Source organism: Pieris brassicae, chromosome 10 (genome assembly GCF_905147105.1).
Source record: "Pieris brassicae chromosome 10, ilPieBrab1.1, whole genome shotgun sequence".
In the NCBI taxonomy this organism is placed as follows: domain Eukaryota; kingdom Metazoa; phylum Arthropoda; class Insecta; order Lepidoptera; family Pieridae; genus Pieris; species Pieris brassicae.
Window position 1 is genome coordinate 4,539,433 of NC_059674.1, and position 24,379 is coordinate 4,563,811.

At 32.3% G+C, this 24,379-nt stretch overlaps 3 protein-coding genes across 8 annotated transcripts; 1 reads left to right on the forward strand and 2 right to left on the reverse strand.

Moving 5' to 3' along the window:
- Window positions 1–399: 399 nt before the first annotated feature.
- On the reverse strand, window positions 400–7,451 carry LOC123714844. 5 transcript variants are annotated; one of them, XM_045669442.1, is made up of 5 exons: window positions 6,091–6,251; window positions 5,262–5,382; window positions 4,784–4,959; window positions 2,463–4,106; window positions 400–795 (listed from the first exon to the last, which is right to left on the reverse strand). In XM_045669442.1, exons 3-5 carry the CDS (start codon window positions 4,956–4,958, stop codon window positions 701–703), a joined length of 1,914 nt encoding a protein of 637 aa, XP_045525398.1. In that variant the 5' UTR covers window position 4,959; window positions 5,262–5,382; window positions 6,091–6,251; the 3' UTR covers window positions 400–700. The 5 variants fall into 5 exon arrangements, with proteins under 5 accessions (XP_045525398.1, XP_045525397.1, XP_045525393.1 ...); XM_045669441.1 differs by having other exon boundaries at window positions 400–1,171; XM_045669437.1 differs by lacking the exon at window positions 400–795 and having other exon boundaries at window positions 1,435–4,106.
- A 614-nt stretch (window positions 7,452–8,065) lies between these two features.
- On the reverse strand, window positions 8,066–12,803 carry LOC123714845 (suppressor of Mek1-like). 2 transcript variants are annotated; one of them, XM_045669443.1, is made up of 10 exons: window positions 12,696–12,803; window positions 12,388–12,570; window positions 12,066–12,140; window positions 11,478–11,573; window positions 11,324–11,397; window positions 10,555–10,722; window positions 9,412–9,682; window positions 9,034–9,180; window positions 8,303–8,452; window positions 8,066–8,132 (listed from the first exon to the last, which is right to left on the reverse strand). In XM_045669443.1, the coding sequence occupies exons 1-10, from the start codon at window positions 12,721–12,723 to the stop codon at window positions 8,104–8,106; spliced, it is 1,221 nt and encodes a 406-aa protein (XP_045525399.1). In that variant the 5' UTR covers window positions 12,724–12,803; the 3' UTR covers window positions 8,066–8,103. The 2 variants fall into 2 exon arrangements, with proteins under 2 accessions (XP_045525399.1, XP_045525400.1); XM_045669444.1 differs by having other exon boundaries at window positions 12,732–12,798.
- A 1,579-nt stretch (window positions 12,804–14,382) lies between these two features.
- Window positions 14,383–23,610, forward strand: LOC123715363 (exopolyphosphatase PRUNE1). The gene is made up of 8 exons (XM_045670343.1): window positions 14,383–14,558; window positions 14,754–15,031; window positions 15,102–15,251; window positions 15,716–15,858; window positions 16,112–16,232; window positions 21,868–21,997; window positions 22,495–22,647; window positions 23,422–23,610. The coding sequence occupies exons 1-8, from the start codon at window positions 14,523–14,525 to the stop codon at window positions 23,572–23,574; spliced, it is 1,164 nt and encodes a 387-aa protein (XP_045526299.1). The 5' UTR covers window positions 14,383–14,522; the 3' UTR covers window positions 23,575–23,610.
- Window positions 23,611–24,379: the final 769 nt, after the last annotated feature.

The window sequence follows — 24,379 nt, forward strand, 5'->3', positions numbered from 1 at the left end:
ACGACCTCAAGCTTGTGAATGACACGGTTAAAACTATCTTAAATTATCAACCCAATCATATCACAAATTGGCCTCTGAAGTTTCGAGTATTATTTAAAAAAAACTGTAGTTATTACGTGACACTACAATAAAAATGGTTCAAGGTGTAATTTATAAACAGATAGATATTTGTGCATATTTATACCTGAACCTAGTGGCCATAAAAAGTTCTATGGCCACTAGGTTCAATGTAACAGAGGGAATTTATAGACAGATGAGTTAGGTCTATACATTTTTTTTACGTAATAAATAATCTTATGTCATAGTAGGTATCAAGTTATTCCTATTCGTTTCATTCTTAGCCAAATAAATACAAGAATGTTTGAAAAGAGTGGGGTGCAATAAATATAACATAAACAATATGGAGTAAAAAATTTATTGTCAAAACAGAATATAAATTCAGCTTAATAATCTATCAATAAACATAATTTTAGGCACTTATACATTTTTCCTTATTTTAATATTGCGAACTATGTATATACAACAATAAAATGTAATCATTTATTTAGACTAATACCTTTAAGAACGTATAGCATCGTCAAGAATCACAAGTTTGACACACTGACGACAATTTTAGCCAAATTTTCCGCGCACCATTCTCGCTGTACTGTAACACTTATTAGATATAATTAACAATATAAGCTACTGCACCTACTGGTGATCATAAAGTTGATTTGAGACTTTCCTTTAGAGAAAAGTATTTCAATAACGCAGAAAATGCCTTGAATAACAATATAATAAACGTATTCATATTATCTGAAACGAGAAAAACTTCTTTAAACGATACATTACATTATTTGACGTTTCGAATGTTGGTCAGGGGATACGCAATTGTAATAAATTTGCGTTTATTACTTGTATATCAAACATTGTAGCGCCACCATAGACTATTGGCAATATTAAGTAAAACGTAATTCTAGTTTAAAGACGATTGGTCATCTCAGTGACTGCTCTTGAATGCTCCTCTTTGGAACGTATTTTTGAACTGACAACTTTTCTAAAGAAGCCCTACTCGCTGGTTTTGGGTACTTTTCCATACAACAGTCTATAGTATTGTTATTCGAGGAATATTCGATATAAATGTGGAGTAAGCAGATGTTGTGAAGTAACGTCAGAGCAGCGAGCACGTAAACTAGGAAAATACAATTTTTTTTTATTTTTAAAACGTAATTTTAAATACGCGTCTAAATAAATATCGAAACATTAAACAGCACCCATTTGGATTGTTATTTTTTTTACATTAAATGAATAAAGTATAAGCATCTAAAATGTCTCTAAGTAGACAATGCATGCATGTCGCAGTAAAGTAGGTAAATCAGAGTTAATTAAATGTCGATATTCAATCATGTCGCCAGCATTTTGATTTAAATATAGCAAAGTCGAAAACGTTGTCTGACCGAAAGCCAGCGTGTTGATTATCAATGTGAAACAAGATGGTAAAACGAATCCGCCTTGATTATTTCATTTGTTATTGTTATTTCGGTGTGATCGTGAAGAACTGAGAACTTGGAAAACGTGTGTTTTGTTTTATTGTAAATGGTTAGGTTAGGTAACAACCTAGCATAAGTCTTGTTGCTTAGGAACGTTTAGGAAACTCGTCAAACGTTTCGTTCACTCACTTGTCTGACAGAACTTTAGCGACTTGATTAAATATCGATTTTTAATTAACTGTCTAGAGATTCAATTAACGCTCTGATTTAACTACTTTACTGCGACATGCACACAGTCATGGATATTAACAAGATTTCTATATTTGAAGAAAAATTAATATGGAAATCTTGGATGCAGATATTGGTGCATTCTTTCACTTATATGCTTTTTAACATTTTGCAAAGAAGTACTACATATTTTGCAATAATATTCTCCATCAAGTATAGTAATCCATTCATTTTTTAATAACTTTTCATCATCTTTCACAACATTTGGCTTTTCTTTTAAAGAGCTTGGAATTTTAGTATTACTTTCTTTGATTTTTAATGGAGATTTACTGTCATGATCTGGGAGAACTGTAATTTTGTCAGAATCTGTGTGGCTTGGGCATGAATCTATCTTTTGAGGGTCAGAAAGATTTTCATTGTACATATTATAACCCGACACCAATGGAATTAGGTCCTGCGTTTTTACACCAGATGCAGAACAGTTTAGGTCCATTGTTGAATCAGTTTTAACCAATATTGATTCTTCTGCAACATGTGTCTCAGTAACTGACAGTTGGTTTGTGGTCTCGTCTCCATTAAGTGTTTTTTTAAATGAAAGATTTTTTATTAGTAGTTTATTTTTGTTTTTATGACTTTTTTCTTCAATATGTTTTAAAGGATTCTCTATAATATATATATTACATGCCTGACAGTAATGTTTGTTGTCATCAGAAACTATATTTTCTGATTCTAAAGTAAGTTTATAATTGTTCAAATGTACTTTACCTTTGCCATGTTCACTTATATTTTTTTTGGTATTAGGAAGTCTCACTTTGCACACTTTACAAACAATTTCGGCTTTCTTCTCTCCTTGTTTTGAGGTTGGCAGTTCTTTTGTTGTATCTAACGAATCATTAATTTTTTTTAACTTCTTTAAATGAGATGCTCCAGTATTATGTTGGACTATCATGTTGATGTTATTAAGTAAGCTGCATTGACAGATGTCACAATAGTATAAACTGTTGGCTTCATTTACTTCACTATTCACAGAAGATTCCGGAACAACTATTATTTCTGAATACTGTTGAGCCTTCTTTCTATGTGAAGCTCCATTATTGTGCATCTCTATATTTTTAGCAGAGTTGGGCACATTTACGAGACATATCACACAGAAGTAAGGCTCAATCTTAGTTTCATTTGAAGAAGTGTCTTCCATAGTTTCATCATTTCTTATTATATTATTTATGGCTTTATTAATACCATTTATAAATTTGTCCTGTTTACACTCTAGCCTAGTTTTATGAAAATCAGAATGTTCATGATTTTTGACTTCATTGTTTGGTATTATTATATCACAAACACTGCAAAGGGAGCTATTAGACCTTTTTTTATGATGTTGCTTACAACCAAAAATATGGACAAATTCATTTCTTCTATTAATAGTTTTGTCACAAAGTTCACAATAAATTCGAGATCTAGTGAGTCTGATTCCATTTTCTTTCAGAATCTTTTTATACAGCATTGTATGGTTTGCTCCCTTGCAGTGTTCCCTTGCTGATTTAACTGAATTTTCTAAAATATTGCAACAAACAATGCAGTACAAATCATTTCCAGATTCCTTCATCATATAATGTACACTAGATACCATGTTCATTTTATGTCTTGATCCATTTATGTGTGAGTTTAATGCATTTTTATTAAAAGTTGAATAACATACATTACAATTAAAGTTATCACCATCTTCAGAAATGTAATCTGAAACCTCTTTGTTTACAACTGAATCTTTGTCAAATGGAATAGATGTAAAATTTGATTTAGATTTACTTTCTTCAGAAACAATTTCTTTACTTTTTAAAACATCATTTGTTTTACCTATATGTGATGTGTCAGAAGAATCCAAGTCAACATCCAATCCTTTTAGCTCCAAAATTGAATATCTGTTTAATTTTAAATGATCTAAACTCACATTAGGCTCATCAGGCAGTCTTTTATTATAAATATTCCCTGTCTTATATTCCATTGAATCATTAGAATCGAAGTCCAGCTTAATGCTATCACTTTTGAATGTATCTGTTATATGTGATATATCTGCTTCATGTTCTGTATTTTTTATATCACTTTCATTTGCATATATTTTGTAAAGGTTTTCAAATAATGTGTCAAACATAGCTAAATATTTATGGGATTGAAGCTTTTCATGTGTCTTTTGGTCCTTTTGTGAGACAGTTACAATACATTCAGGACAGAAGTATGTATCAGATACATCATTGGTAATTTCACAGTCTTTGTTTTGTAAATGTTTTTTCATACGATCTAATGCTGTTTCTGCTATGCATTTATTAATGTAATGTCTTTTACTTTTACAGTGGTCTTTAAAAAATAATTTTGGAACTTCTATATCACAAATGTAACATGTTGCTGTTATAGTAGCTGAAATACAATTATATAATAAAGGAGTTAAATTATTATAGATACATTTGAATGTTACATTAATTTAAGTACATATTTTAAAAAAGGATTTGTAAGTGTATAAATGAATTTACCACAGTAAATAATATATATGTACCACAATAAATATATTTTTGAATCTGTTTCATATTGTTTTTTTTTTAACATGATTAAGCATTTTCCTTGTCATCCAGATTAAACTATATAGATATATTTTCATTAAATGAAGAAAGGGTTTTTGTATTTTCAACTGAAAGTACAAATTCAATTTGTCAATTGACCAGCATAGATCCTTATCAGTTTTAAAAAACCTATACTAATACTGTACTGGGTATTTTATAGATTGTATTTTGATAATGATTAAACTTAAAAAGCACCACAAAAATTTTAAGAATTCTGTCACCATTAGAACGCTACATCATCCTTGAGGAACATGATACTCAACATTAAATAAATGTCTAGCTGTGCAGGGCGAGGGCTGGAGGCTATGCATGAATTGTTATATTAATTTAGGATCTTAAACTTTATAGTAATTTCCATCTTAATTTTATTACACTATGAACAAGTTTTGGCAAAAATGTGTCTATAAGAGGCATTCTTGTTCTAAACTAATTAGTCTATGTTCACTGATATAGATTATTAAGTTCTTGTGTACTTACAATCTTGGATATTGTCATCAACTTTTTTACGGATTTCAAATTCAAAGTACTCATTACTATCAGATCCAAAACTCCATATAGGAGCTGTTTTGGTAAAATCTCTAGAAGAGGATATGGGTAAGTAATTCAAGTCCATTGAATCTAGTTGTAATTGGTATCTTGATATTCTTTCCATTCTGAAAAGATCAACATGTACAGTAAATAACAACTAACAACAACAACTAAATAAGTACTAACACAACAATGGTTTTTAAAACCGATTAAAGCTACATTTTCTTTTTACAGTGTCAAACATAGATCATTTACCTAACGACCTTTACGAATTTTTTTTTTTGTTTATTATATTAGTCATTCTTATCACTATTCAGTCATTATTGTCAAGTCTTTTCGAAAATATTTTTTTTGACATAACAATTAAACAAATAATATATTTCATTAGTTTCCTTAAAAACATTTAAACCTGTAGGTTTATACTTACATAGATCAAATGATGGTGACTACTAAAAGCAGTAATAACAGTAAAATACTAGTAAAGTCAATAACGTTAAACCCAGTGAATTCACACAAATTACTAAATTAACCACCTCGAATCAGACTGTCTAACAATGTTAAAATTTTAAAAACGATTAATATATATAGATATATTTTGTCTTCAGTGCTACCAACTCTAAAACAATTATCCACCTACTAGGTAAAATCATACCAAAAATATCCCCGAAAGCCATAATGTCGTTTGTTAATTCAGATATTATTATTATTTTCAAAATGTGTATTTATCCTTAGTACCAGTTACTCCAATTAGTTAAGTAGACTGAAAGTTTACAACAATAATTTGTGCGATTATGCGAAAATTATTTTATTTTTGGTTGTACTTTGGGGGAAATCCTGGCCGTAGACCTTAAGGAGATGAAAAGGCCTATGCAAAGACAATTAAACAAATTGTAAACAATGGAGACAAAATCACTTTGCGACAGGCGTGATCCACTAATGATTTGTATGGAACGGGTCACGTGGCAAGGCGTGCGTAATGTCAGACTTAAGTCTGAACTCTCGTAAAATTTTTTTGGTTGTAGTTGTCTCAAAACCTATCAATGTTCATATAAAAATATATATACCGAAACATCTGGTAATAGTGGGATGGCGTCACTAATAGGCATCCATCCATGATATTATTTAAGCCAAAATTGAAAAGTTCAAGATAGCGAAATTTACCTTCTAAATTAATTTAACATTTAAACAAATTAGGTTAAATAAGAATGTGTAAATGTCATATTGAGGATCTAAATCATTAAACCTTTAATAGGTACCTTTAATGAGCACACAAAAACCACAGGTGACACCCTCCATAGCTACGTTTGATTACAATAAAGAAAATGGTAGATACGGTACACATATAAAGTTATAATTAATTTCAATTAAAATGTAGGTATATTTAAAAAAAACTATGTATTTGAAACCAAAGCGTCAAGTGTAATATACAGTGGTAGTAAACATAATAGTTATTGAATTTTATTTTCATTGATATTGCATTCAATTATATTGTGTAAACACGGAAATGTTTGCAGAAACATTTATATCAAAGTGTTTTACTTGTACTTCTGTACTTTGTTGTTTAGTATGTGTTTATCTAGGCAAGTTTTTACCAATAGTGTTATTTTATATTTTCCCAATTGTTTTATTTGCTTTATAAGATCCCTGACAAAAATAGTATATCAAAAATATTATGTTGTCTATAAAGATGGAACGTTTGTAAGCTCCGTTCGATTATGAACGGCCAACAGCAACTAGCCCAATAGGGGTTTGACACGCGACATAATGCGTCATGACATTGCGTCCGTTTGACCAATCAAAATCGCACGCCACGTTTTGTATTACAGTTTCGTTTTACATTTGCTTGCTTCTGTTATTTTCGTTATTATTAAAAATATATATGTAGGTGTAGCACACAAAGAAATCTTTATTACAGCAGTGGAAATACTACAGCTTGTTCAAGCGCAAAAAATTAAGCCAACTTTGATACGTAAGATAAATAATATAACTACATTAAAAATGGCCCTTAAGAAGTTAATGAGGAATGTAACCAATTCAAGATCTAATGTCAAAATGTATGAAAAAATTATGCAGCGTATTGTAGAAAGGTTGGCACAAGACAATGTAAGGAATAAAAATGGAACTGTTAAATTGAAGGATAGTGTTGAACGTATTGAAGTGCTTTTAGAGGATACAGTGAAAGAAATCTATTTGAAATTCTAAAACCTTAAAAGATGTAATTTATCATGTCATTTTGTTATTCATGTCTCGAAATCGCATCAATCGTATAGGCCAACTGTTGCATACGATGAATTTATTTCATAGATTGGCCAAAGCCTGTGCCAGATTGATGAGTAAAATTAAGGATTTACGATAGGTATAGACTGCCAAAAATTTGTGACCAAATCATAAACTCATGAAAAGAATCTCTTCGCCATCTTTGAAGTAATAAAGGTTCTTTTGTTAATTATTATTTATTGGTTTTATTGCAATATTTATGATAGCTGTTATCTAGTAGAATATTTCCACTAAAATCCTTAGCCGCAGACTAAGCACTTTAGTCACTTTTAGATTTGTAATATCCCGGCAAGAAAACCTACCTTTTGGCATTGCATGTTTTCAAGGGCGACGGCAAACACTTCTAAATAACGTGGTTGCTTGTTTGCCTCCCTGTCCCATATCCATTATCCTATTTTTTTGTTGTTGAAACCGATGACCTCAGGATATCACATTGAAGATACAGATGCGACGCATAGCATATAGATAAATGGCGCTACCACCTTTTAGGTCTGGGCCTCAGATTTTAGATTTTATCTGATCCGTGATCATTTCTAATTGGCAAGTAGGTGATCAACCTTATGTGCCTGACACACACCGTCTCTAAGGGCGGTTACAGACTAGTGTTTTTTACACGCGTATAAGCTCGTCTTTGAAAGCTGATGTGGGCATGTAAATGCGCGCCTTTTGGCACACGCTCAACTCGTATGAGCGTTGACGCGCTTCTAAGCTCGTAAAAAGCAAATAGCAATGATTCTTCGTGAAAATTCATGTTGATACTGAAACGACGCCACTACCCGTTCGAGCGAACACGCCGAAATATGTCAGTTAACGCGTGACTGGTTTTTTGAAGCGCGTATTGTAGCGCGCTTGTAAGCGCGTATGCTGAAAGGACCGTATAGGATGAGAGTCGCACGTTGAAACCACAAGCCCAACACTGCTCAATACGAGACATAGATAATAATAAAATAACACTATTTTCATGATGGTTTTATTAGAATTATACTGAAATTCTAACGGGTGAAGTTACACTTAGCATCACCTGAAACATAAAAAAATCAAATACTAGATATTAAACAGACAAAGAGTTTCGGTTCTATAATTTCTGGTGTTTTTACATATATTTATGTTTTTATATGTTATAAGTGTCTGGCACCTAGCGGTGTGGCTGTATTTCGCGCGGTAATCGAAAGTTTTGAAACTATAACAAACCTTTATCCAATCTACCCTCAGCTCTGCAACGTATGAATTGTAACACTCTGTCATCGTCACTCGGCTCGTGCACACGTCCATTTGATGGCGGAAGGTCGGACAAAAAAGGCGCTGATTGTATACAAGGCTGCCGGGATACTAGCGATAATTCTTAAAGTAGATATATTATAAAATATAGATTATTTACATAACTTATTTTTGTTACTAATTAATAACGTTTCAGAAAATGGAACTTTAGACTACAAAACCAAGTAGGATGTAGATTTTCTGATTAATAGCACTCATGTTACAAATTTAAATCTATATTGTAATAAAGCGAGAATAGTTTGTTTATCGAAGCAGAATACTGCTGTGCATAAGCTTCCATTTAATTTTGGAACCCAATATAATTACATAAGTCTAGATGACCCGGTCAGATTCTTATTACCTATATATATTTGTGTCAAAACTACGAAATACAATTTTGAAAACAGACTAAAAACCTTATTAGCTTCTGAAGGCATCTATAAATATATGACAACCACACCATGACAATAATTGAAAATTACTGAAAACGACAAGTGAATTTTTGCTTATTATTTATGTTTCTGTTTAAACCTTTCATGAATTTTGAGATCATAATTAGCCAAATCAGTGCAGCCATTCTCGAATTTTTGCGAGACAAACAACGAGAAACAGCAATTCATTTTTATATATGTTGACAATCTAAATCAAATCTCAATTATACTAACTTTCATCTGTGTGTGCGCAAAGAAATGCTCGTAAATGGCACACACTCATAAACGTACGATATATGCCGTGATTGCATCGTGCACAAACCATCATATCCCGCAACGAACATGTTGTTGGGCAATCTTTGTTGTCCTCTTCTAGATTGGCTGAAACAGACAAAATATATTTTCTTCAGTTTTATCCAATGAAACTAAAACGTAATCCAGGCATTTCCTGTCTACCATTTAGTGGACTCACTCGTATCACATCGAGTAAGATACCATAATTTCATAAGATAATCAACAGGCAGCGGACTTATTAAAAGAAGTACGACTTAAGTAGGTAAGTCGATATTAAATAATCAAAGTTGTGAAGATCAAATTACACGTATAACATACCATTATTTTCTTCTGTATGATCATAATCTTTAGGAACTTTAACGTCATCATTAAATACTGCCTTTTTTTCACCGGAATTTGGATCGATTCTTATTTCTTCATTTTGCTCTATATCATCGTTTTTTTCATGACTTTCCTTATCGTCATTTCTTTCTTTATGTTCATTCGCTCCATTTCCATTGCTATGATTTAGTGTATCATCTATATCAAGTGAAGCATCTTGTTCTTCATCAATCACATTAATTGAATCAAGACCTTCATCTTCTTTATCCTTTAATAACATATTAAATAATTATCTGATTATGAGAAATGTCTTCAATGAAAAATAGCAAATCCATAATTTCCATTGATTCGCATTAGCGGTATAATATGTACAATTTGTCTAGATTGAGCTTTTTTTTTATTTATTTATCTCAAACGTCACACGTTAAAATAATAAAAGACAATTAAACCCGTATAAAAATTGTTAGAAAACGGATACAGATACCGGCTAACTTCTTGAGCATTAAACAAGGAGTGGGGGAAAATTGGCGCGTCGTACACTCTTCCGCCGCCGTGCACCACCGGGCTTCTGCGCAGGCAGATTCAAGATGTTTTTCGGTATCTGTATGTATACACGCGTGAAAATGACATAAAAAGGCGTCGCGCTAACCAGATCTATGCAATTTCCTCACAATCCGCAATATCAATATCACGTCGGCAATATCACGGGGGACACAACTAACGACGGACGAACGGACTCTTTGTATCGAGGAAGTCATAGGTCCAGAAGGTCCATGCGGCCAAGTGTCCGCGAATATACAATGTAAATATATAAATAGCAATTAGGTAGAAATAAAATTAACACTGCCAGTTTGTTAAAACGACTTGGGGAAAGGCTCTATAGAATTGTTGAAAATGTCCAGCGACTTATTTTGCATTACAGTTTTACTGTAAACCCAACACGATGTGTGGACCATTAAACAATAAGTTCAAACGTGAGACAGGCGTGTTAAATAGATATTTGTTTCTAGTCAAATGTATACTGCAGTGGATAGGGATGTTTTTTTAAGTAGTAGTAGTAAAGGTGTTAAGAATGTTAAACATCTATTGTAATAAAAAAGAAACGGAAATGGTATTGTATATATATTGTGTATACTTCACTTTATCGTCGTGATCTTCATTTGGTGTCATGACATGTTCTTCCACACTCTTAGAATTCATTACAACTAACGCTTCCGTACTGTTCATGCGAGATATATCATCATCATTCGTTTGATCTTCTTTGTCGTTAATATTTTCATCATTTTTGTCGTTGTCATTACCATATTTCTGAAACATGGTTAGTTTAAAATATCACGAGTCAAGCTCGAGGTCATAAACAATTTTGAAAGAGTGAGAACACATGATACGGGTTTAGTAGTTCTAGTATTCTATCACAATATTGTGCCCCATATTTTTAAATATTATGAGTCGAGGATAAAATAAAATTTGCAATCCTAACAGAAGGACCATTTTTTGAAAGTAGTATGGGCTGAAAACCTCAAACAAAATTAAAATTTATTTATTTATGAAAATAGATTTAGCCAACTCCAACGGATATGAGCAACCATTACGGTAGCGATACGCCGGGAGGGTTTAAAGATTGAAGCCAAAGTTTGTGGGAAACTTTGACACCATTCGAAAGGAAATGTAACAATGTTTCCTATTCTAAGCGAACAACATTTATGATAAGGTATTTGAGCTATCGAAGCCGTTACAAAATATCTATCTAAACGTTAAAATATATTTAAAAAACACTTAAAACAATTTATATTTTATATACAAGTGGGGCACAATGAAACGTCAATAGCTCATGTATAACGTGTGTGATTTTGTTAAGTTCTACAAGTTACAAGTATAAGTTAAACAAATAAAATAACATATTATATACCTCATTTTCTAGCTTTTCGTTCCTTACTTTGTTAATTAGTTTCTTTTTGCTTAGTCTTTTCTTTGCTGTAAAACCTATATATACAGTAGTTTAACATGATAACATTTTTTTTAAATCGAAAAAATAAACTAGGTTGTAGTTACAAGTTACGTACGATAATTGTTCACGTCGTCAGACAAAGGTTCACTTAAGTTATCTCCATATAAATAAAACTTCTTCCCTTTACCAATTCTATGAAATATTCTAAGAGCTGAGAAAAGAAATTTATTATTATAATTATTTTTCGATAATGAAGATTTCACTGTTACCCTGGAGTGTGGATATTGAATGGACAGGTACGTTAAGAAGTCAACAGGAAAAAAAAATTAAAATATCATCAAAGTTTTACGAACTGTTACTATTCGAAAAACGTACATTAGCCATTAAATAACACAATTATTAACCAAAGTCATATTACTTTAATGATGTTCAACTTCAACGACACGAGTGGAATCGTACGCAAAATACTTTAATAACCACAGACATTATATTAATACTGGATTTCATTATGCACAACAAAGGAAACAATTTAAATATATCTTAAAATAGGAACTAGGAGAATTATTGTCAATTGTAGACTGAGCCGGAAACAATGTCAAATTAGGGATGGAGCTGAGAATGAAACCTGAATGGCAAATGAAAATAAATTTACGTACGGGGTTTTTACTTTAAATGACGAGTTGTAACATTATTTGACACTTACCTTTTTTAATCTCCCGTTTCGATCGTTTATTACTTGAATGACAATTACGCATCGGTAGTATATTTGCTTTCATGCCTATAAATATAAAGTATTTATTTTAAAAATAACAACGAGATGGCTGAGTTCCAGAAATTCAGAGTTATTTTAATAATAACTTTGTTATTCGGAAAAACGATTCAGAGTGTGACGTCATCGCAGTGATTGTAGCCGTGGAATGTGATCGCTTAACGCTATAGATTTTTACATTTAAAAAATAACAAATACCTCATTTAAGATACATGTCCCTACCATGGCCGTTGAATTGTAATTTCTTTTGCCTTACCTGGATGGCATTTAATATAACCAATTTCGCATTTATTATATACTGTTACATTATATTCAATATTTTTAAATCCTTTTCTAAACGTCACTTTAACACAGGTTGAGTCTTCTTGGTTCGGACATTTTAAATTCTTGCAATTGTCTGCTGTAGTTTCCTCACTTGGTTTTGATAATAACGACAAAACTGTAAACGTCACAAAAATTATGACACAGGCGTATGGAAAATATGTTTGTACAAAAGTACTTTCATTAAAAATGCGAATCAAGTCAAAGCTAACAAGGAAAAAGTTATGAGAAACACTATCATACCCAATAAAAAGTAGATTTTAAAGAACATGACTTAACTGCTTGAAAAGTTTCAGTACCGTCGTAAATATTAGTAATAACACGCTTGGTTGGAGTAGAAATGTATATATATACGTTTTGTTATTGGTTTTAGATAATTTAAAAAATGATTTTGTTTATTGCGATTGTATGATATGTATTATAATCCTATGAACATTTTGCGTTTATAATGACGAAAATTGTCAAAATCTCTTTAGGCATATTTTCTGTAATCAAACGCAAATAATTTTACGTATACTTTGGTAGGTATAATATGCCACCAAAATTAGATTATGTTATACTATTTTTTTTCTTGTTTATGGCTTTTATTTATGCCAACTGGGCACAAAGTACTTCTCCAGTGTCGTGTAGATGGAGAAGATACGAAGGAGATTGATCGGTAAAAATAATAATTAAGTTAATTTTATATATGCACTTAAACAAACACAAATATGAGTAACAACATTATTAAATACTATTTCCTATTTATGAATAATTTAGATATATTACACTTTAATTTTATTGCTTTGTATATATTTACATAAAAATCTACAATATGGACTAAACACAAACATTAACAAACATTTAACACTTAAAGGATGGGAGACTTTAGGGGGAAAAACGTCATAAAGAGGATAAGTTAGTTAGTATGTTTGGTTGGATGGAAGCATAAAACTTACCCCTAACCGACTTGGAGTCATTCCAAAATGACTTCCAGGTTCTGTCCAGATATGTCTTTGCAAGAGCACAAGGATCCATGATCCAGCATGAGCTGAATTTTTAAAATGATCTAGAGAACCTGACTCAACGGCTGCTTTGGCACATGAATATCGTTTCATGGGATACCCGAGTGGCTAGGAATCCAAATTATTATGATAGACAATCCTTTTTGATTACAAGAGAGCAGATTTTTTGTATAATGGGAAAACGTTTGCTGCGAAATGGGTTTTCGTTAATGGACATTAAACTACTTAAAGAGTCTGTCAAAATAGCTGTCTGTTGTATGTTATGGGAGTGTGATAATAGGATTGCATCCAATAGAGCTGTGGCCTCTCCTATGAACTCTGAAGACTCCGGAGGTCATTTAAATTTCAGAATAATTCTATACGAAGGAACCCAACAGGCAGCACCAACACAGCCATCTGGAGACAGCTTTGATGTTTCCGTGTAAATAAGAAGATGAGTTAACCAATTTTGATTAATATAGCTTTGTAATTAGATGTTGGTATCTGGGCCTCCTTTGATCAGACCAAGGTCTGTGATGATGGGACGTTTGTATACCAGGGCTTTATAAGAAGTAGAATATAGGGAATTTGTTGGAAAAGATCGTAGGTGATTAGGGAGGCTGGAGTACTTCCGATAACTATCTAGCAGATATGAAGAGGAGTTGCGGGTGCAAGGAGCATGTGATCGTCGGGTTAATCGATGCCAAAGAGTGTGGGATGATAACTGTAACATTTTGCTAACAAAGCGGTCACATAAATACTGCATGCGGATGTGTAGAGGAGGATCAACACACTCAACCTGCAAAGCATTAGTGGGGGAGGAATTCATTGCACTTAGTATGTTATACTAAACCTTCGAACATTTTGAACCACAGATTAAAAAATATGTACATATTTTGAAGTTTAATTTCTCAATTTTTGCAGTATAGTTTATGTCAATGTTAGTCATTTTATGTCAATAGTCTTTAAGTGGAAATTTGAAGAAAAAATGTGAACTGTAAGGAAAACTCGTCCATGATAATATGAAAGTTTGTAAACATTAAAATCATATTTTCCCATTTCTGCTATTATGTCTCAATAATAAACAATGGAAGATTACCTTAATTATACTGTAAATGTTCTGGTAAGTATGATTTATATTTTATACATTCTTGTTTCAGTAGTTATACAAATTTGTGTTAAATAAAAATGTATTATCTATTATTCGTGATATAATATAATTGTTTTAATCGTATATAATTGCTCAATACTACGACCACTACAACTATTATTAATATAACACGCAAATATTTATAAACAGATTTTTTTGTTTTTCAAGAAATCACGGAATTATGTTAATCTTACCATAGTCCTTGGTAACGAGAGTTGTGATCTCGATTCTGCAGTCAGTTCTCTTGTTTACGCAACATTTCTACATTGGCAGCACCAAAAAATGAAGTGTAAAGTATGTACAAGAAATAAAAGAGATGAAAGTACATACAAAGATGACATTTTTGTATCTTTGTTAGATGTAGATAGACAGGACTTACCTTTGAAGACGGAGGTTGCATTTTGTTTTAAGGAACACAGTTTGAGAGATAATTTTTTACTTTTTAGGTAAGTGTTTTTTAATTAGTGTGCTGTGTCAGAATTATAATTTAAAATATTAATAATATTGTTCTTTTAGAGATGATATAGATCTAAAAAATTTAGTGGAAGATAGTAAAATTAATATTGTACTAGTTGACCATCATGTTTTGTCTAAGAAGTATGAATTTCTATCCCCTTATGTCACAGAGATTATAGACCACAGGCCAATTGATAAGAATAACTGGAGGTAATTAATAATTATTTTATTATTACTTTAGTATACTGACTTGCTTTGTCACAATGGTGGTGAATGTTAATACTAATTCTGCATATGTGTTAGCAGATGTATACTAGTAGCCCATTTACTTGCCAAATACAACATCGAACAATTAATTTATAGTAAATTTAACATTATGTCATAAGCAACATTCTATAACCTGGCCCTTTCACTTCTGCATCAATTTCATAGTTTTTTTAGCAAGTATGTTATGTGTCAGCCTTCTGTGTTCAAAGATTATTTAGATTTATGGATGTGATACCTAGTTGAGTTGTAGTCCTATTTTATCATAAGGTTGGCCTGACAGGTGCAGGAGACCTAATACACATCAATCTGAATCCAAAGTCTGGTGATGGTTATTTGTAGCTCTAGCATAATATTGTTGTTTGTAGGTTATTATGTTGGTAATTTAAAAATTAAAATCTAAATTTCAGTTACAAAGATGATGTAAGAAGTACAATAGAAATTGTGGGATCTTGTTGTACGCTTGTAACTCAAAGGATTCAGGATCTTTCAGCATTAATGAACAGAGGTGATTTCTTTGATGATTATGAAGTGTGTGCTGATTTATTGCATAGTAAGTAAATTTTATTTAATAAAATTATATGTATTGTATCAGTAAAATAGTAGGTTACATCTTGTGACCGTCAAGGTATTCCCAAATCAATATGAGTAAGGATATTAAAAGGACTTGGGACTTCTAGATTTGTGATTCTTATAAGCCTGTCAACATGAGCCACCTGACATTAGAAATATTTTTTTTTTATTATTAACTAAATAAAACAATATTTTTATTTATTTAAATAAATAGGTATTATGTCATATTTTAGGTGTAATATTATTAGACACAGTGAATTTTTCCAAAGAAGTAAATAAAGCAACACCACATGATAAAGATAAAGTGCAATTTCTCGAAACTATATTGAAACCTAGTGATTGTATGGAGGAAAGGTAAGTCCTCTCTACATTGTGTCCTTGGTTTTAGTGCTCAACCAGTCTCTGAATAGCAGAGATTCTGGTATTCAAAGTACCCTTACTATTTCCGGGAGGAAGAAGAGAGGAGGGGAGGAAACGCCTACTATTGAACAATAATTTATTTATTTCATTTATTTAATTTGTATTTCTAAAATACCTTAAATTTCTTTGTCGCTACTCCCCTCTTTGAAGGCACTCTCCTTAAAGCCTCAGCTAACATCGGAATATTGGGCGTTGACATATCGAATAACGTCCAGTTTCGCGGTCATTTGGAAGGGAAGGCTAAATTAGCCTCCAAAAAGCTTGGTGTGCTCAGCAAGGCGAGACGGTACTTCACTCCGGGCCACCGCTTGCAACTCTATAAAGCGCAAATTCGGCCCCACATTTATTTTTTATTTTTTATTTATTTATTTATTGTTGTATAAGTGTTCTTAATATAAAGGTAGTTGATGTGGTGGAAACACAAACTGTGCACAGTTTTTCTATCCACCAGGACGTCGAACATAATTAAATCATTAACACACATATATATATATACTAAGGCCAGTGACATATAAACTGTAAATTTATAACAATCAAACCATTCAAACGATTTAAAATTGCACGTAAAACGTCATAAACAAATCTAAACACTGACGCGCCATATTTAGCCGATGCAGGAAACCTGTTCTTGTCAAGAATTCTCATTCACATACAGGATGAGTTCCTATATTCGAATATATATAATGACGTATATGGCATAATTTATGTTATGCATAATTTATAATTGTTTGACTTATGTAGTATTTTTTTAATTTAAATTTAATATTGTTTCTTGTTATATTCGTAAGAAGTGTAGCTGGTATCGAGTTTATTAAATTTGGAATAATGTAATCTAATGTTTTTTTCCCATATAAATTATTGTATTTGGGTAATAGAAATTCGTTTTTTAATTTTCTACGTGTTGAGTAGTGATAGTGAGTTTTAATTGTTTTGAGATAATTTTCTGTAAAGTAGTTTTCATTTAATAATCCTAGTTGTACTTTCTCGTGTATAGGTATAATTTTGAAAAATGCAAATAGCTTTCTGTAGTCCGCTTTATATTGTGATTTTAATTTTAAGGGAGCAATTGTTTTTAAAATACGTATTTGTATTGCAAATATTTGATTTAGATAAGTTTTGCATGTTCTCCCATAGCTTGTAAGTCCATATGTTATAATGGATTCGGCTAGTGCTTTGTATAATAGTAGCAGAGTTTTAAGTGGTATTTTATTTTTTATTAAAGTGAATTTGGCAAGTATCGCTCTTAGCCTATCACAGACAGAATTAATGTGCATTTTCCAGGACATTCGGTCATCTATTGTAAGCCCCAGGTACTTATGGTTATGAACTAATTCTAAGGGTGTACGTGAATTTAGATTGTGACTGGATCGGATATGCATGAACTTTGTTTTGTTAGGATTTAGTACAAGTCCTACGTCGTGGGACCATTTAGCCAATGTATCGAAATCAGATTGTAGCTTTGTTTCTGCTTCTTGGATGTTAGGCCCTGCAGCTACTAGGCATGTATCATCTGCAAATTGGAATATCTGACAATACTTTATTATGTTAGGTAATGTGTTAACATAGGTAAGGTAGTGTAAAGGCCCAATTACTGAGCCCTGAGCCGTACCTTCTGTAATAGATATTGGAAAACTTTCTTCGTTGCACACTTTAACACGATAAGTTCTGTCTTGCAGATAGTTTTCACACCACTTGAGTAGGTTTCCTCGTACTCCGCAGTCATTTAAGTTCTGCAGGATTACGCTGTGCTTTAATGTGTCGAATGCCTTACTGTAGTCAATAAACACTACTAGAACATGATCTTTTTTATTTAAATGTTTATAAATGTGGTCTGTGAATGCGGATAGCAATTGTGTGGTATTTTTATTTGGTTGGAATCCATATTGTTTGTTAGAAAGAATATTGTGTTTTTTATAATAATTTTGAATTTGTCCACATATGTATTTTTCTATTATTTTGTTAATTGTTGGCAATATAGTTATTGGACGATAATTATTATAGATTTTTTTGCTACCATTTTTGTATATTGGTCGAACTATGCCTGTTTTTAGTAAGTTAGGATATTTTCCAGTATAAATGCTATATTATTAAGTATTAATAAGGTTAGCTATGACTACGTTGATTTTATTACATAATGTTTTAATATCCATAGCTCGTATTTTATCTGCACCTGGAGACTTTCTGTCGTTTAATGATTTAATTATCTTTGCAACTGATTTAGGGTCTGCTGACTGAAATCTCATACTAGTATTTTCTGTATGCTGGTAGGAGCTTTTATCTAACAGTGGATTTACACAGTTGGTTGCTATATTACTAATACTATTGTGGAAGGAAGTTGCAAAATTATTTGCAATATCTTTACATGTAATATTTTGGTTTGCAAATGCGTTTTGTATAGCTACGTCCATGGATGTTTTAATTTTTCCTGTTAGTTGGTTTAATATGTCCCATAGATTTTTTAGATTATTTTTATTAGCTTCTATATTGATTCTAATTGTTTTATTTTTAGTTTTATTTATTAATTTATTGACATAATTTCTGGTTTTATTATATTTTTGTTTGAGTATTAAGTTGTTTGGATCTTTTATATATTGAGTAAAAAGTTTATCTCTGTACTGACATCCTTTAATAATTCTATTATTAATCCAATGGTTACTATTTCGAAGAGAGTTAGATTTAAGTTTAACTGTACATTCAGATTTTTTATATGCTTGTGTTAAGTTATTTTGTATGAAGTTATATATACCAATAGGACACTTCATTTCTAATGTCGGCTTCCAATCAATTTGCTCTAGAAGGATCGTTAATTTATTATTGTCAATTAATGTTTTATATGTTGGAACATCCTGTGACTGTGTTTTAGTGCAAGCAAGCACGATCGCTCGATGGTCCGCTAGTTTTGTGCCAACCGTTGCCGTGTATAGGTCGTGTGTTAGGGATCGAGCGTATATGTGGTCTATGCATGATTTTGTAATGGTTCCTTTGTATAGTTCCGCCCTAGTGTAAGTTGTGATCCCACACATAAGGCCTAAACTGTGTAATGTGTTGCAATATTTATGTTTTATAGGAATGTCTAGCTTTAGATTTATATTAACGTCTCCCAATAGATACAAATCAATATTTTTCTGACAGTTGTTCTTAATAATATTATGAAGTTCGTCAATAAACAGGTTCTTGCTTAGGCTAGGTGGGCGGTAAATAGCACAAATTTGAGCAGTGTATTTTGTCTGAGTTGTGATGGTAAAAAGTATATTCTCGAAATGTTGGCTTTTTACAATTTTCATATTAAAATTATGTTTCTTTTTTACATATACTACGATACCTCCACCTTTCCTACCGTTTCTGAGTGCCGAAAACATATGGTATCCATCTAAATTATACAGACAACTGATTTTATCAGAAATGTTTACTTCTGTAAGCACAATAACGTCAACAGCGCCAGCCGCATAAATACACTGCTCAAGACTATCAAAGTATTTTATGATTGACCTTATGTTTATGTGTACACACAATAGATTTAAATGTCTACTGGGAATTTTACTCACAAAATCACTTATGTTTATACAGTCTTCTAATTCACAAATATCACTAGTTAAACTATCCATCTTAATAATAATAATTTATATGCATTTAAATTGGTCAGTTACTTGGCATTCTGTCTTTTTTTTAGCACTTGTATATCCAACACTGATCTTAGGTTTTGTATTTTAGTGTTTTCATCCTTTCTTGCACGCACCATACCGTTTTTAAACCATACGTATTTATATCCTTGTTTATTCTTTAATTCCTGTTTGGCTTCCCATAAAACGCTTTTGTTGTGTTTAGTCATTGCTTCCCTGATGAATACTATTTTGTTATTGTTGGGTTCATAGGGGCAAACATCGGCCACCATAGTTTTAATGGTTTTTGCAGCTTTAATCCACTTTTCTTGGGTTGCTTTATCATTAAGTTTTACTTGTATAATGCCCGGTTGGTCGTTTTTACCTTGGTATCGCATTGTGTTACGGATACTGTCGAAGGGCTGCTTAAGTTTTAATGCTACATTTTCAACTAATTTTCTCACATTCTCTTCACTCGCAGGGGGGACGTTTGCTATTTCTATAAAATTAGAAAGTTTCTCCTGTTCCATCTCATGGAAACGCTGCTCCAATGCACCTACCCTCAATTCCAGATTGTTGTTTTTGTGTATTAGTTCCGTGTTTTTTCTTTCTAAAACTTTTATGGTGTTTTTAAAAGCATCAATACAACCTAATACTTCGTCCAGCTTCGTACTGTGAAATTGCAGAGATTGGTTGAATTCGTTTATTTCCTTCTTTATAGTTTTTTCTACTTCCTTTGAAATTTTCTGTATTAGCCCCTTAGTGTCCATAGGTATATCCTCCTCTGCATCCTCTGTTAGATACAAAGAGGAGTTTCGCTTCGGGGATTCTTGTTGACATTCCATACAGGTCCAGTCCAAGCTTGGGGCCGCCTTTAATGCAGTTATCTGTTTGTTGGTAAGACCACTACATCTGGTATTTAGGTGTACCATTTTTTCACATCGGGCACATTCACATCCAGGCAAAGATTTAGAAAAAGGTTTATTACATTGGTCACACTTAGACATGATTAGATTGTCTTAAAAAGATCGTGTTAGATTATGCGCGTGTCACTCGCACGGCTGCGCTTCGACGACTGAATGGAATACTGTTCTCACTTCTGGGCGGGAGCTCCCCAGTACCAGCTCCTTCCACTAGACCGTATTCAACGAAGACCGGTTCGAATCGTCGACGACCAATCACTTTCCGTGCGGCTTGATCCCTTGGCGTTGCGTAGAAATGTTAGGTCCCTCTGCATCTTCTACCGCATTTACCGTGGAGAGTGTTCAGAAGAGTTGTTTGGTCTAATACCCGCAGCTGAGTTTCATTATCGGACGTCAAGGCAAAATACAAAATACCATCCGTATCACCTCGACGTCCGTCGTTCCACAACTGAGCGCTTTCTAAGGCAGTTTTTGCCGCGCACCCCCACTATGTGGAACCAGCTGCCCAGATAAGTATTTCCGAACCAATTCGACTTAGGGTCCTTCAAGAAAAGAGCGTACCAATTCTTGAAAGGCCGGCAACGCACTTCCGAGCCTTCTGGCAATGTGAGTGTCCATGGGCGGCGGTATCGCTTCACATCAGGTGAGCCTCTTGCCCGTTTGCCTGCTATTACATTAAAAAAATACCATGTATCTTTAAAGATAACCTATAAAGTCTACTATATGAATTACAATCTAACCTGTACATATACACATAATATGTATTAGCTTATAATAGGATAATGTTTATTAATAGTCTTGCTTTTATAATGGTTTGATACTATGATAGTGCGTCCGAAATACGGCACTTGCACTTATATAGTAAACATAATGACTTAAAGCACTTGTAAATATTATGCGGATTTTTTTTACACATACATCAATAATTGATAATAAATAATACTTAATAATCTGAAATCAGTCTAACAAAGGACTTCTATGATTTCAATATAGGTTTCTTAGGTTATTAGTTACAGAATAAGCCTGCTGATTTATAACTGATTTTAGGAAAATAAAAGTGCAACGTCTTGTTGAAGCGAGGTCTGATGTGGCCTTACTCAACGCCGCCCAATTATTGAGGAAGGATGTTAAAATTGTCGGCGATGTTTTTATACCGAGCTTTCCGATATTGGTTGAGGTTTGAATGTCTCATAATATATTTAATATTGTCATTGGATTTTGAAGTATTTAAATTTATGTTCAGGAGGGTAAGGGAGTTTATTATTATATAGTTTGTATATGTAAACTATGCAATAATAAAGATATATGAATAAATCAATAAAGTTTTTTTTAACTGTCAGTTCTTCCAATCTTCTCTCTTCCAATCTGATTCTCTTGATTATTCAATCTTGGGAAATCTTGGGAAAATCTCTTTTGGCTTATTGTATAGAATTAACTTGTAACCTGGAACTCCGGTATTAATGGTTCCAAATAAGAATTGTTTTGAGTTGATAGATATAGGGTTCTTAGGAACACGAAGAAAATTATAAATGAAACTATATCTTCCTCATGGCCTATTAAAAGGTAACACTAATTCTAAAAGATTGAGAAAAGAGTTTTCATTATTTTTTTTCATAAATTAATTATTCAATCTAAATATAAAACTGTCATTTTAAACACGTTTTAATATTCCAGGTATATCTAAGAAAACCCGAAGCCTTAAAGGCCGTTAGCGAAGCACTGTCGCAAAGGAAGTGTACAGTAGCCCTACTTCTAGGCATGGACTTAACCGGAGATCTGCGTAGAGATGGTGCTATTATAAGTGATGATGCGGAAAAAGTCGAAAAAGTGAGTAGTTAGTCAGAGTTTTGAATTAGTCAAGAAAAGATCGTAATGATTCCTTAAAGGTCGGAAACGCACACTAGGATCTTCTGGTAGTGTCTTTGACCAGCATTTAATGTTAGATGATTCTAGTCCTCGCCTATTTTATAAAATAAAAAAGTATTGTTTAATAAAAAATATTATTATATTTTTATTTCTCCTTATAAACTATACTTATTTATGTATTATCACGAACAACACATAAATATTCTCTAAAGTCTATTCTCTCTGAAATTTTTCTTTCCTTTTAAAACTTTTTATTTCTATAAAATCTATGGATCAGCAAGAGAACTTCCAACAGCGATGGCGACCCCAATGTACAGTGTAAAGTACCTAGCGAGTCCTAAAGTGACTACGAATTTTTTGACATTATAGTTAAACAAAGTCGAGTAATTTTGACGTTTAATCGAGTGTAGTTATTTTTACTTTTTATATTATGACAGCGGCTTCAGTGACACTTTCACTGAAGCCGCCACATTTTGAAAAAAATAACAGGATTGCTGTGTTTTGTGTGCGTAATTAACAACGCTCGTACGGTGAAGGAAAGTTCGTCACTGGTTTAGAGCGAAAAATTGAAGGCGTGTTCAGCTTCAGAATTCTGATCTTGTCAATTATGAAAATATGATTACAGTAATTTGAGGCCAACATAGAGAGGGTTTAAATGAGACTGAGTGACTGTTTTTATAGAGCAGATGTAGAATTATGACATGAACCTATTTAAACAATTTGTATTTTTTTTAGTTTTCAAAAATACTTCAAGAATGGAAAAGTCCGTGTCTTCAATTATCGCCAGAGGAGAATTCCGAATGTTTCTTTTTTAAACAATTGAATTTATCAGCATCAAGAAAGCAATATATAGCACCTATTAACGAATTTTTAAATAATTGTAATTAATATTTTATATATTGTTAATAAAGGTTTTGTTGAAATGGTTGTGGATTTCTCTTACCTTCTATATCGACAGCCACTAATTGCTACGACAATAATTTGTTAACAGCCTTGCCGCGCACTGCACGCCATAGACTATATATATATGTCGCAGTAAAGTAGTTAAATCAGTGAGTTTATTGAATCTCTAGACAGTTAATTGAATGTCGATATTGAATAAAGTCGCTAGCATTTTGATTTAATAAAAGCAGCGTCGAAAACGTTTAACTGTCTGTCTGACCGAAAGCCAGCTTGTTGATTAACAATGTAAAACAAGACTCCGCCTTGACTATTTCATTTGTTATTGTTATTTCGGTGTGATCGTGAAGAACAGAGCTTGTAAATTCCGTGTTTTGATTTATTGTAAATGGTTAGGTTAGTCTTGTTTCCTAGGAACGTTTAGAACGTTCACTCACTTGTGTGTCGGAACTTTAGCGACTTGATTGAATATCGATTTTTAATTAACTCTCTAGAGATTCAATTAACCCTTTGATTTAACTACTTTACTGCGACATATACACAAATATAATGATGAAGGCGGGACCAAAAACTCAATTGTAGTGTAGAAATTTCTCTTAAATTTCTTACAAAGTTTGAAGATACACAGTTTGTTTAGAATTGAAAAGGTTTTATAAAATTCTATGGCAAGACAAGTATTTTAACGGAAGCTTACCAACACTTACTGCTTTAATAGATACGATATATATGAAGAAAAAAAACAAGTACATATACAAGAAAAATTACAACGTCGCGTATGATATAAAATATTTTT

Coding starts and splice junctions, on each gene's coding strand:
- LOC123715363 (XM_045670343.1), top strand. CDS start 14,523: ATGGAAGATTACCTTAATTATACTGTAAATGTTCTG. Junction 15,032..15,101: donor GATAATTTTTTACTTTTTAG/GTAAGTGTTTTT, acceptor TTGTTCTTTTAG/AGATGATATAGATCTAAAAA. Junction 15,859..16,111: donor GTGTGCTGATTTATTGCATA/GTAAGTAAATTT, acceptor GTCATATTTTAG/GTGTAATATTATTAGACACA.
- LOC123714845 (XM_045669443.1), bottom strand. CDS start 12,723: ATGTTCTTTAAAATCTACTTTTTATTGG. Junction 12,141..12,387: donor TTATATTAAATGCCATCCAG/GTAAGGCAAAAG, acceptor TTATATTTATAG/GCATGAAAGCAAATATACTA. Junction 8,133..8,302: donor TGAGGGTAGATTGGATAAAG/GTTTGTTATAGT, acceptor TTTATGTTTCAG/GTGATGCTAAGTGTAACTTC.
- LOC123714844 (XM_045669440.1), bottom strand. CDS start 4,958: ATGGAAAGAATATCAAGATACCAATTACAACTAGATTCAATGGACTTG. Junction 4,107..4,783: donor TGATGACAATATCCAAGATT/GTAAGTACACAA, acceptor ATTGTATTTCAG/CTACTATAACAGCAACATGT.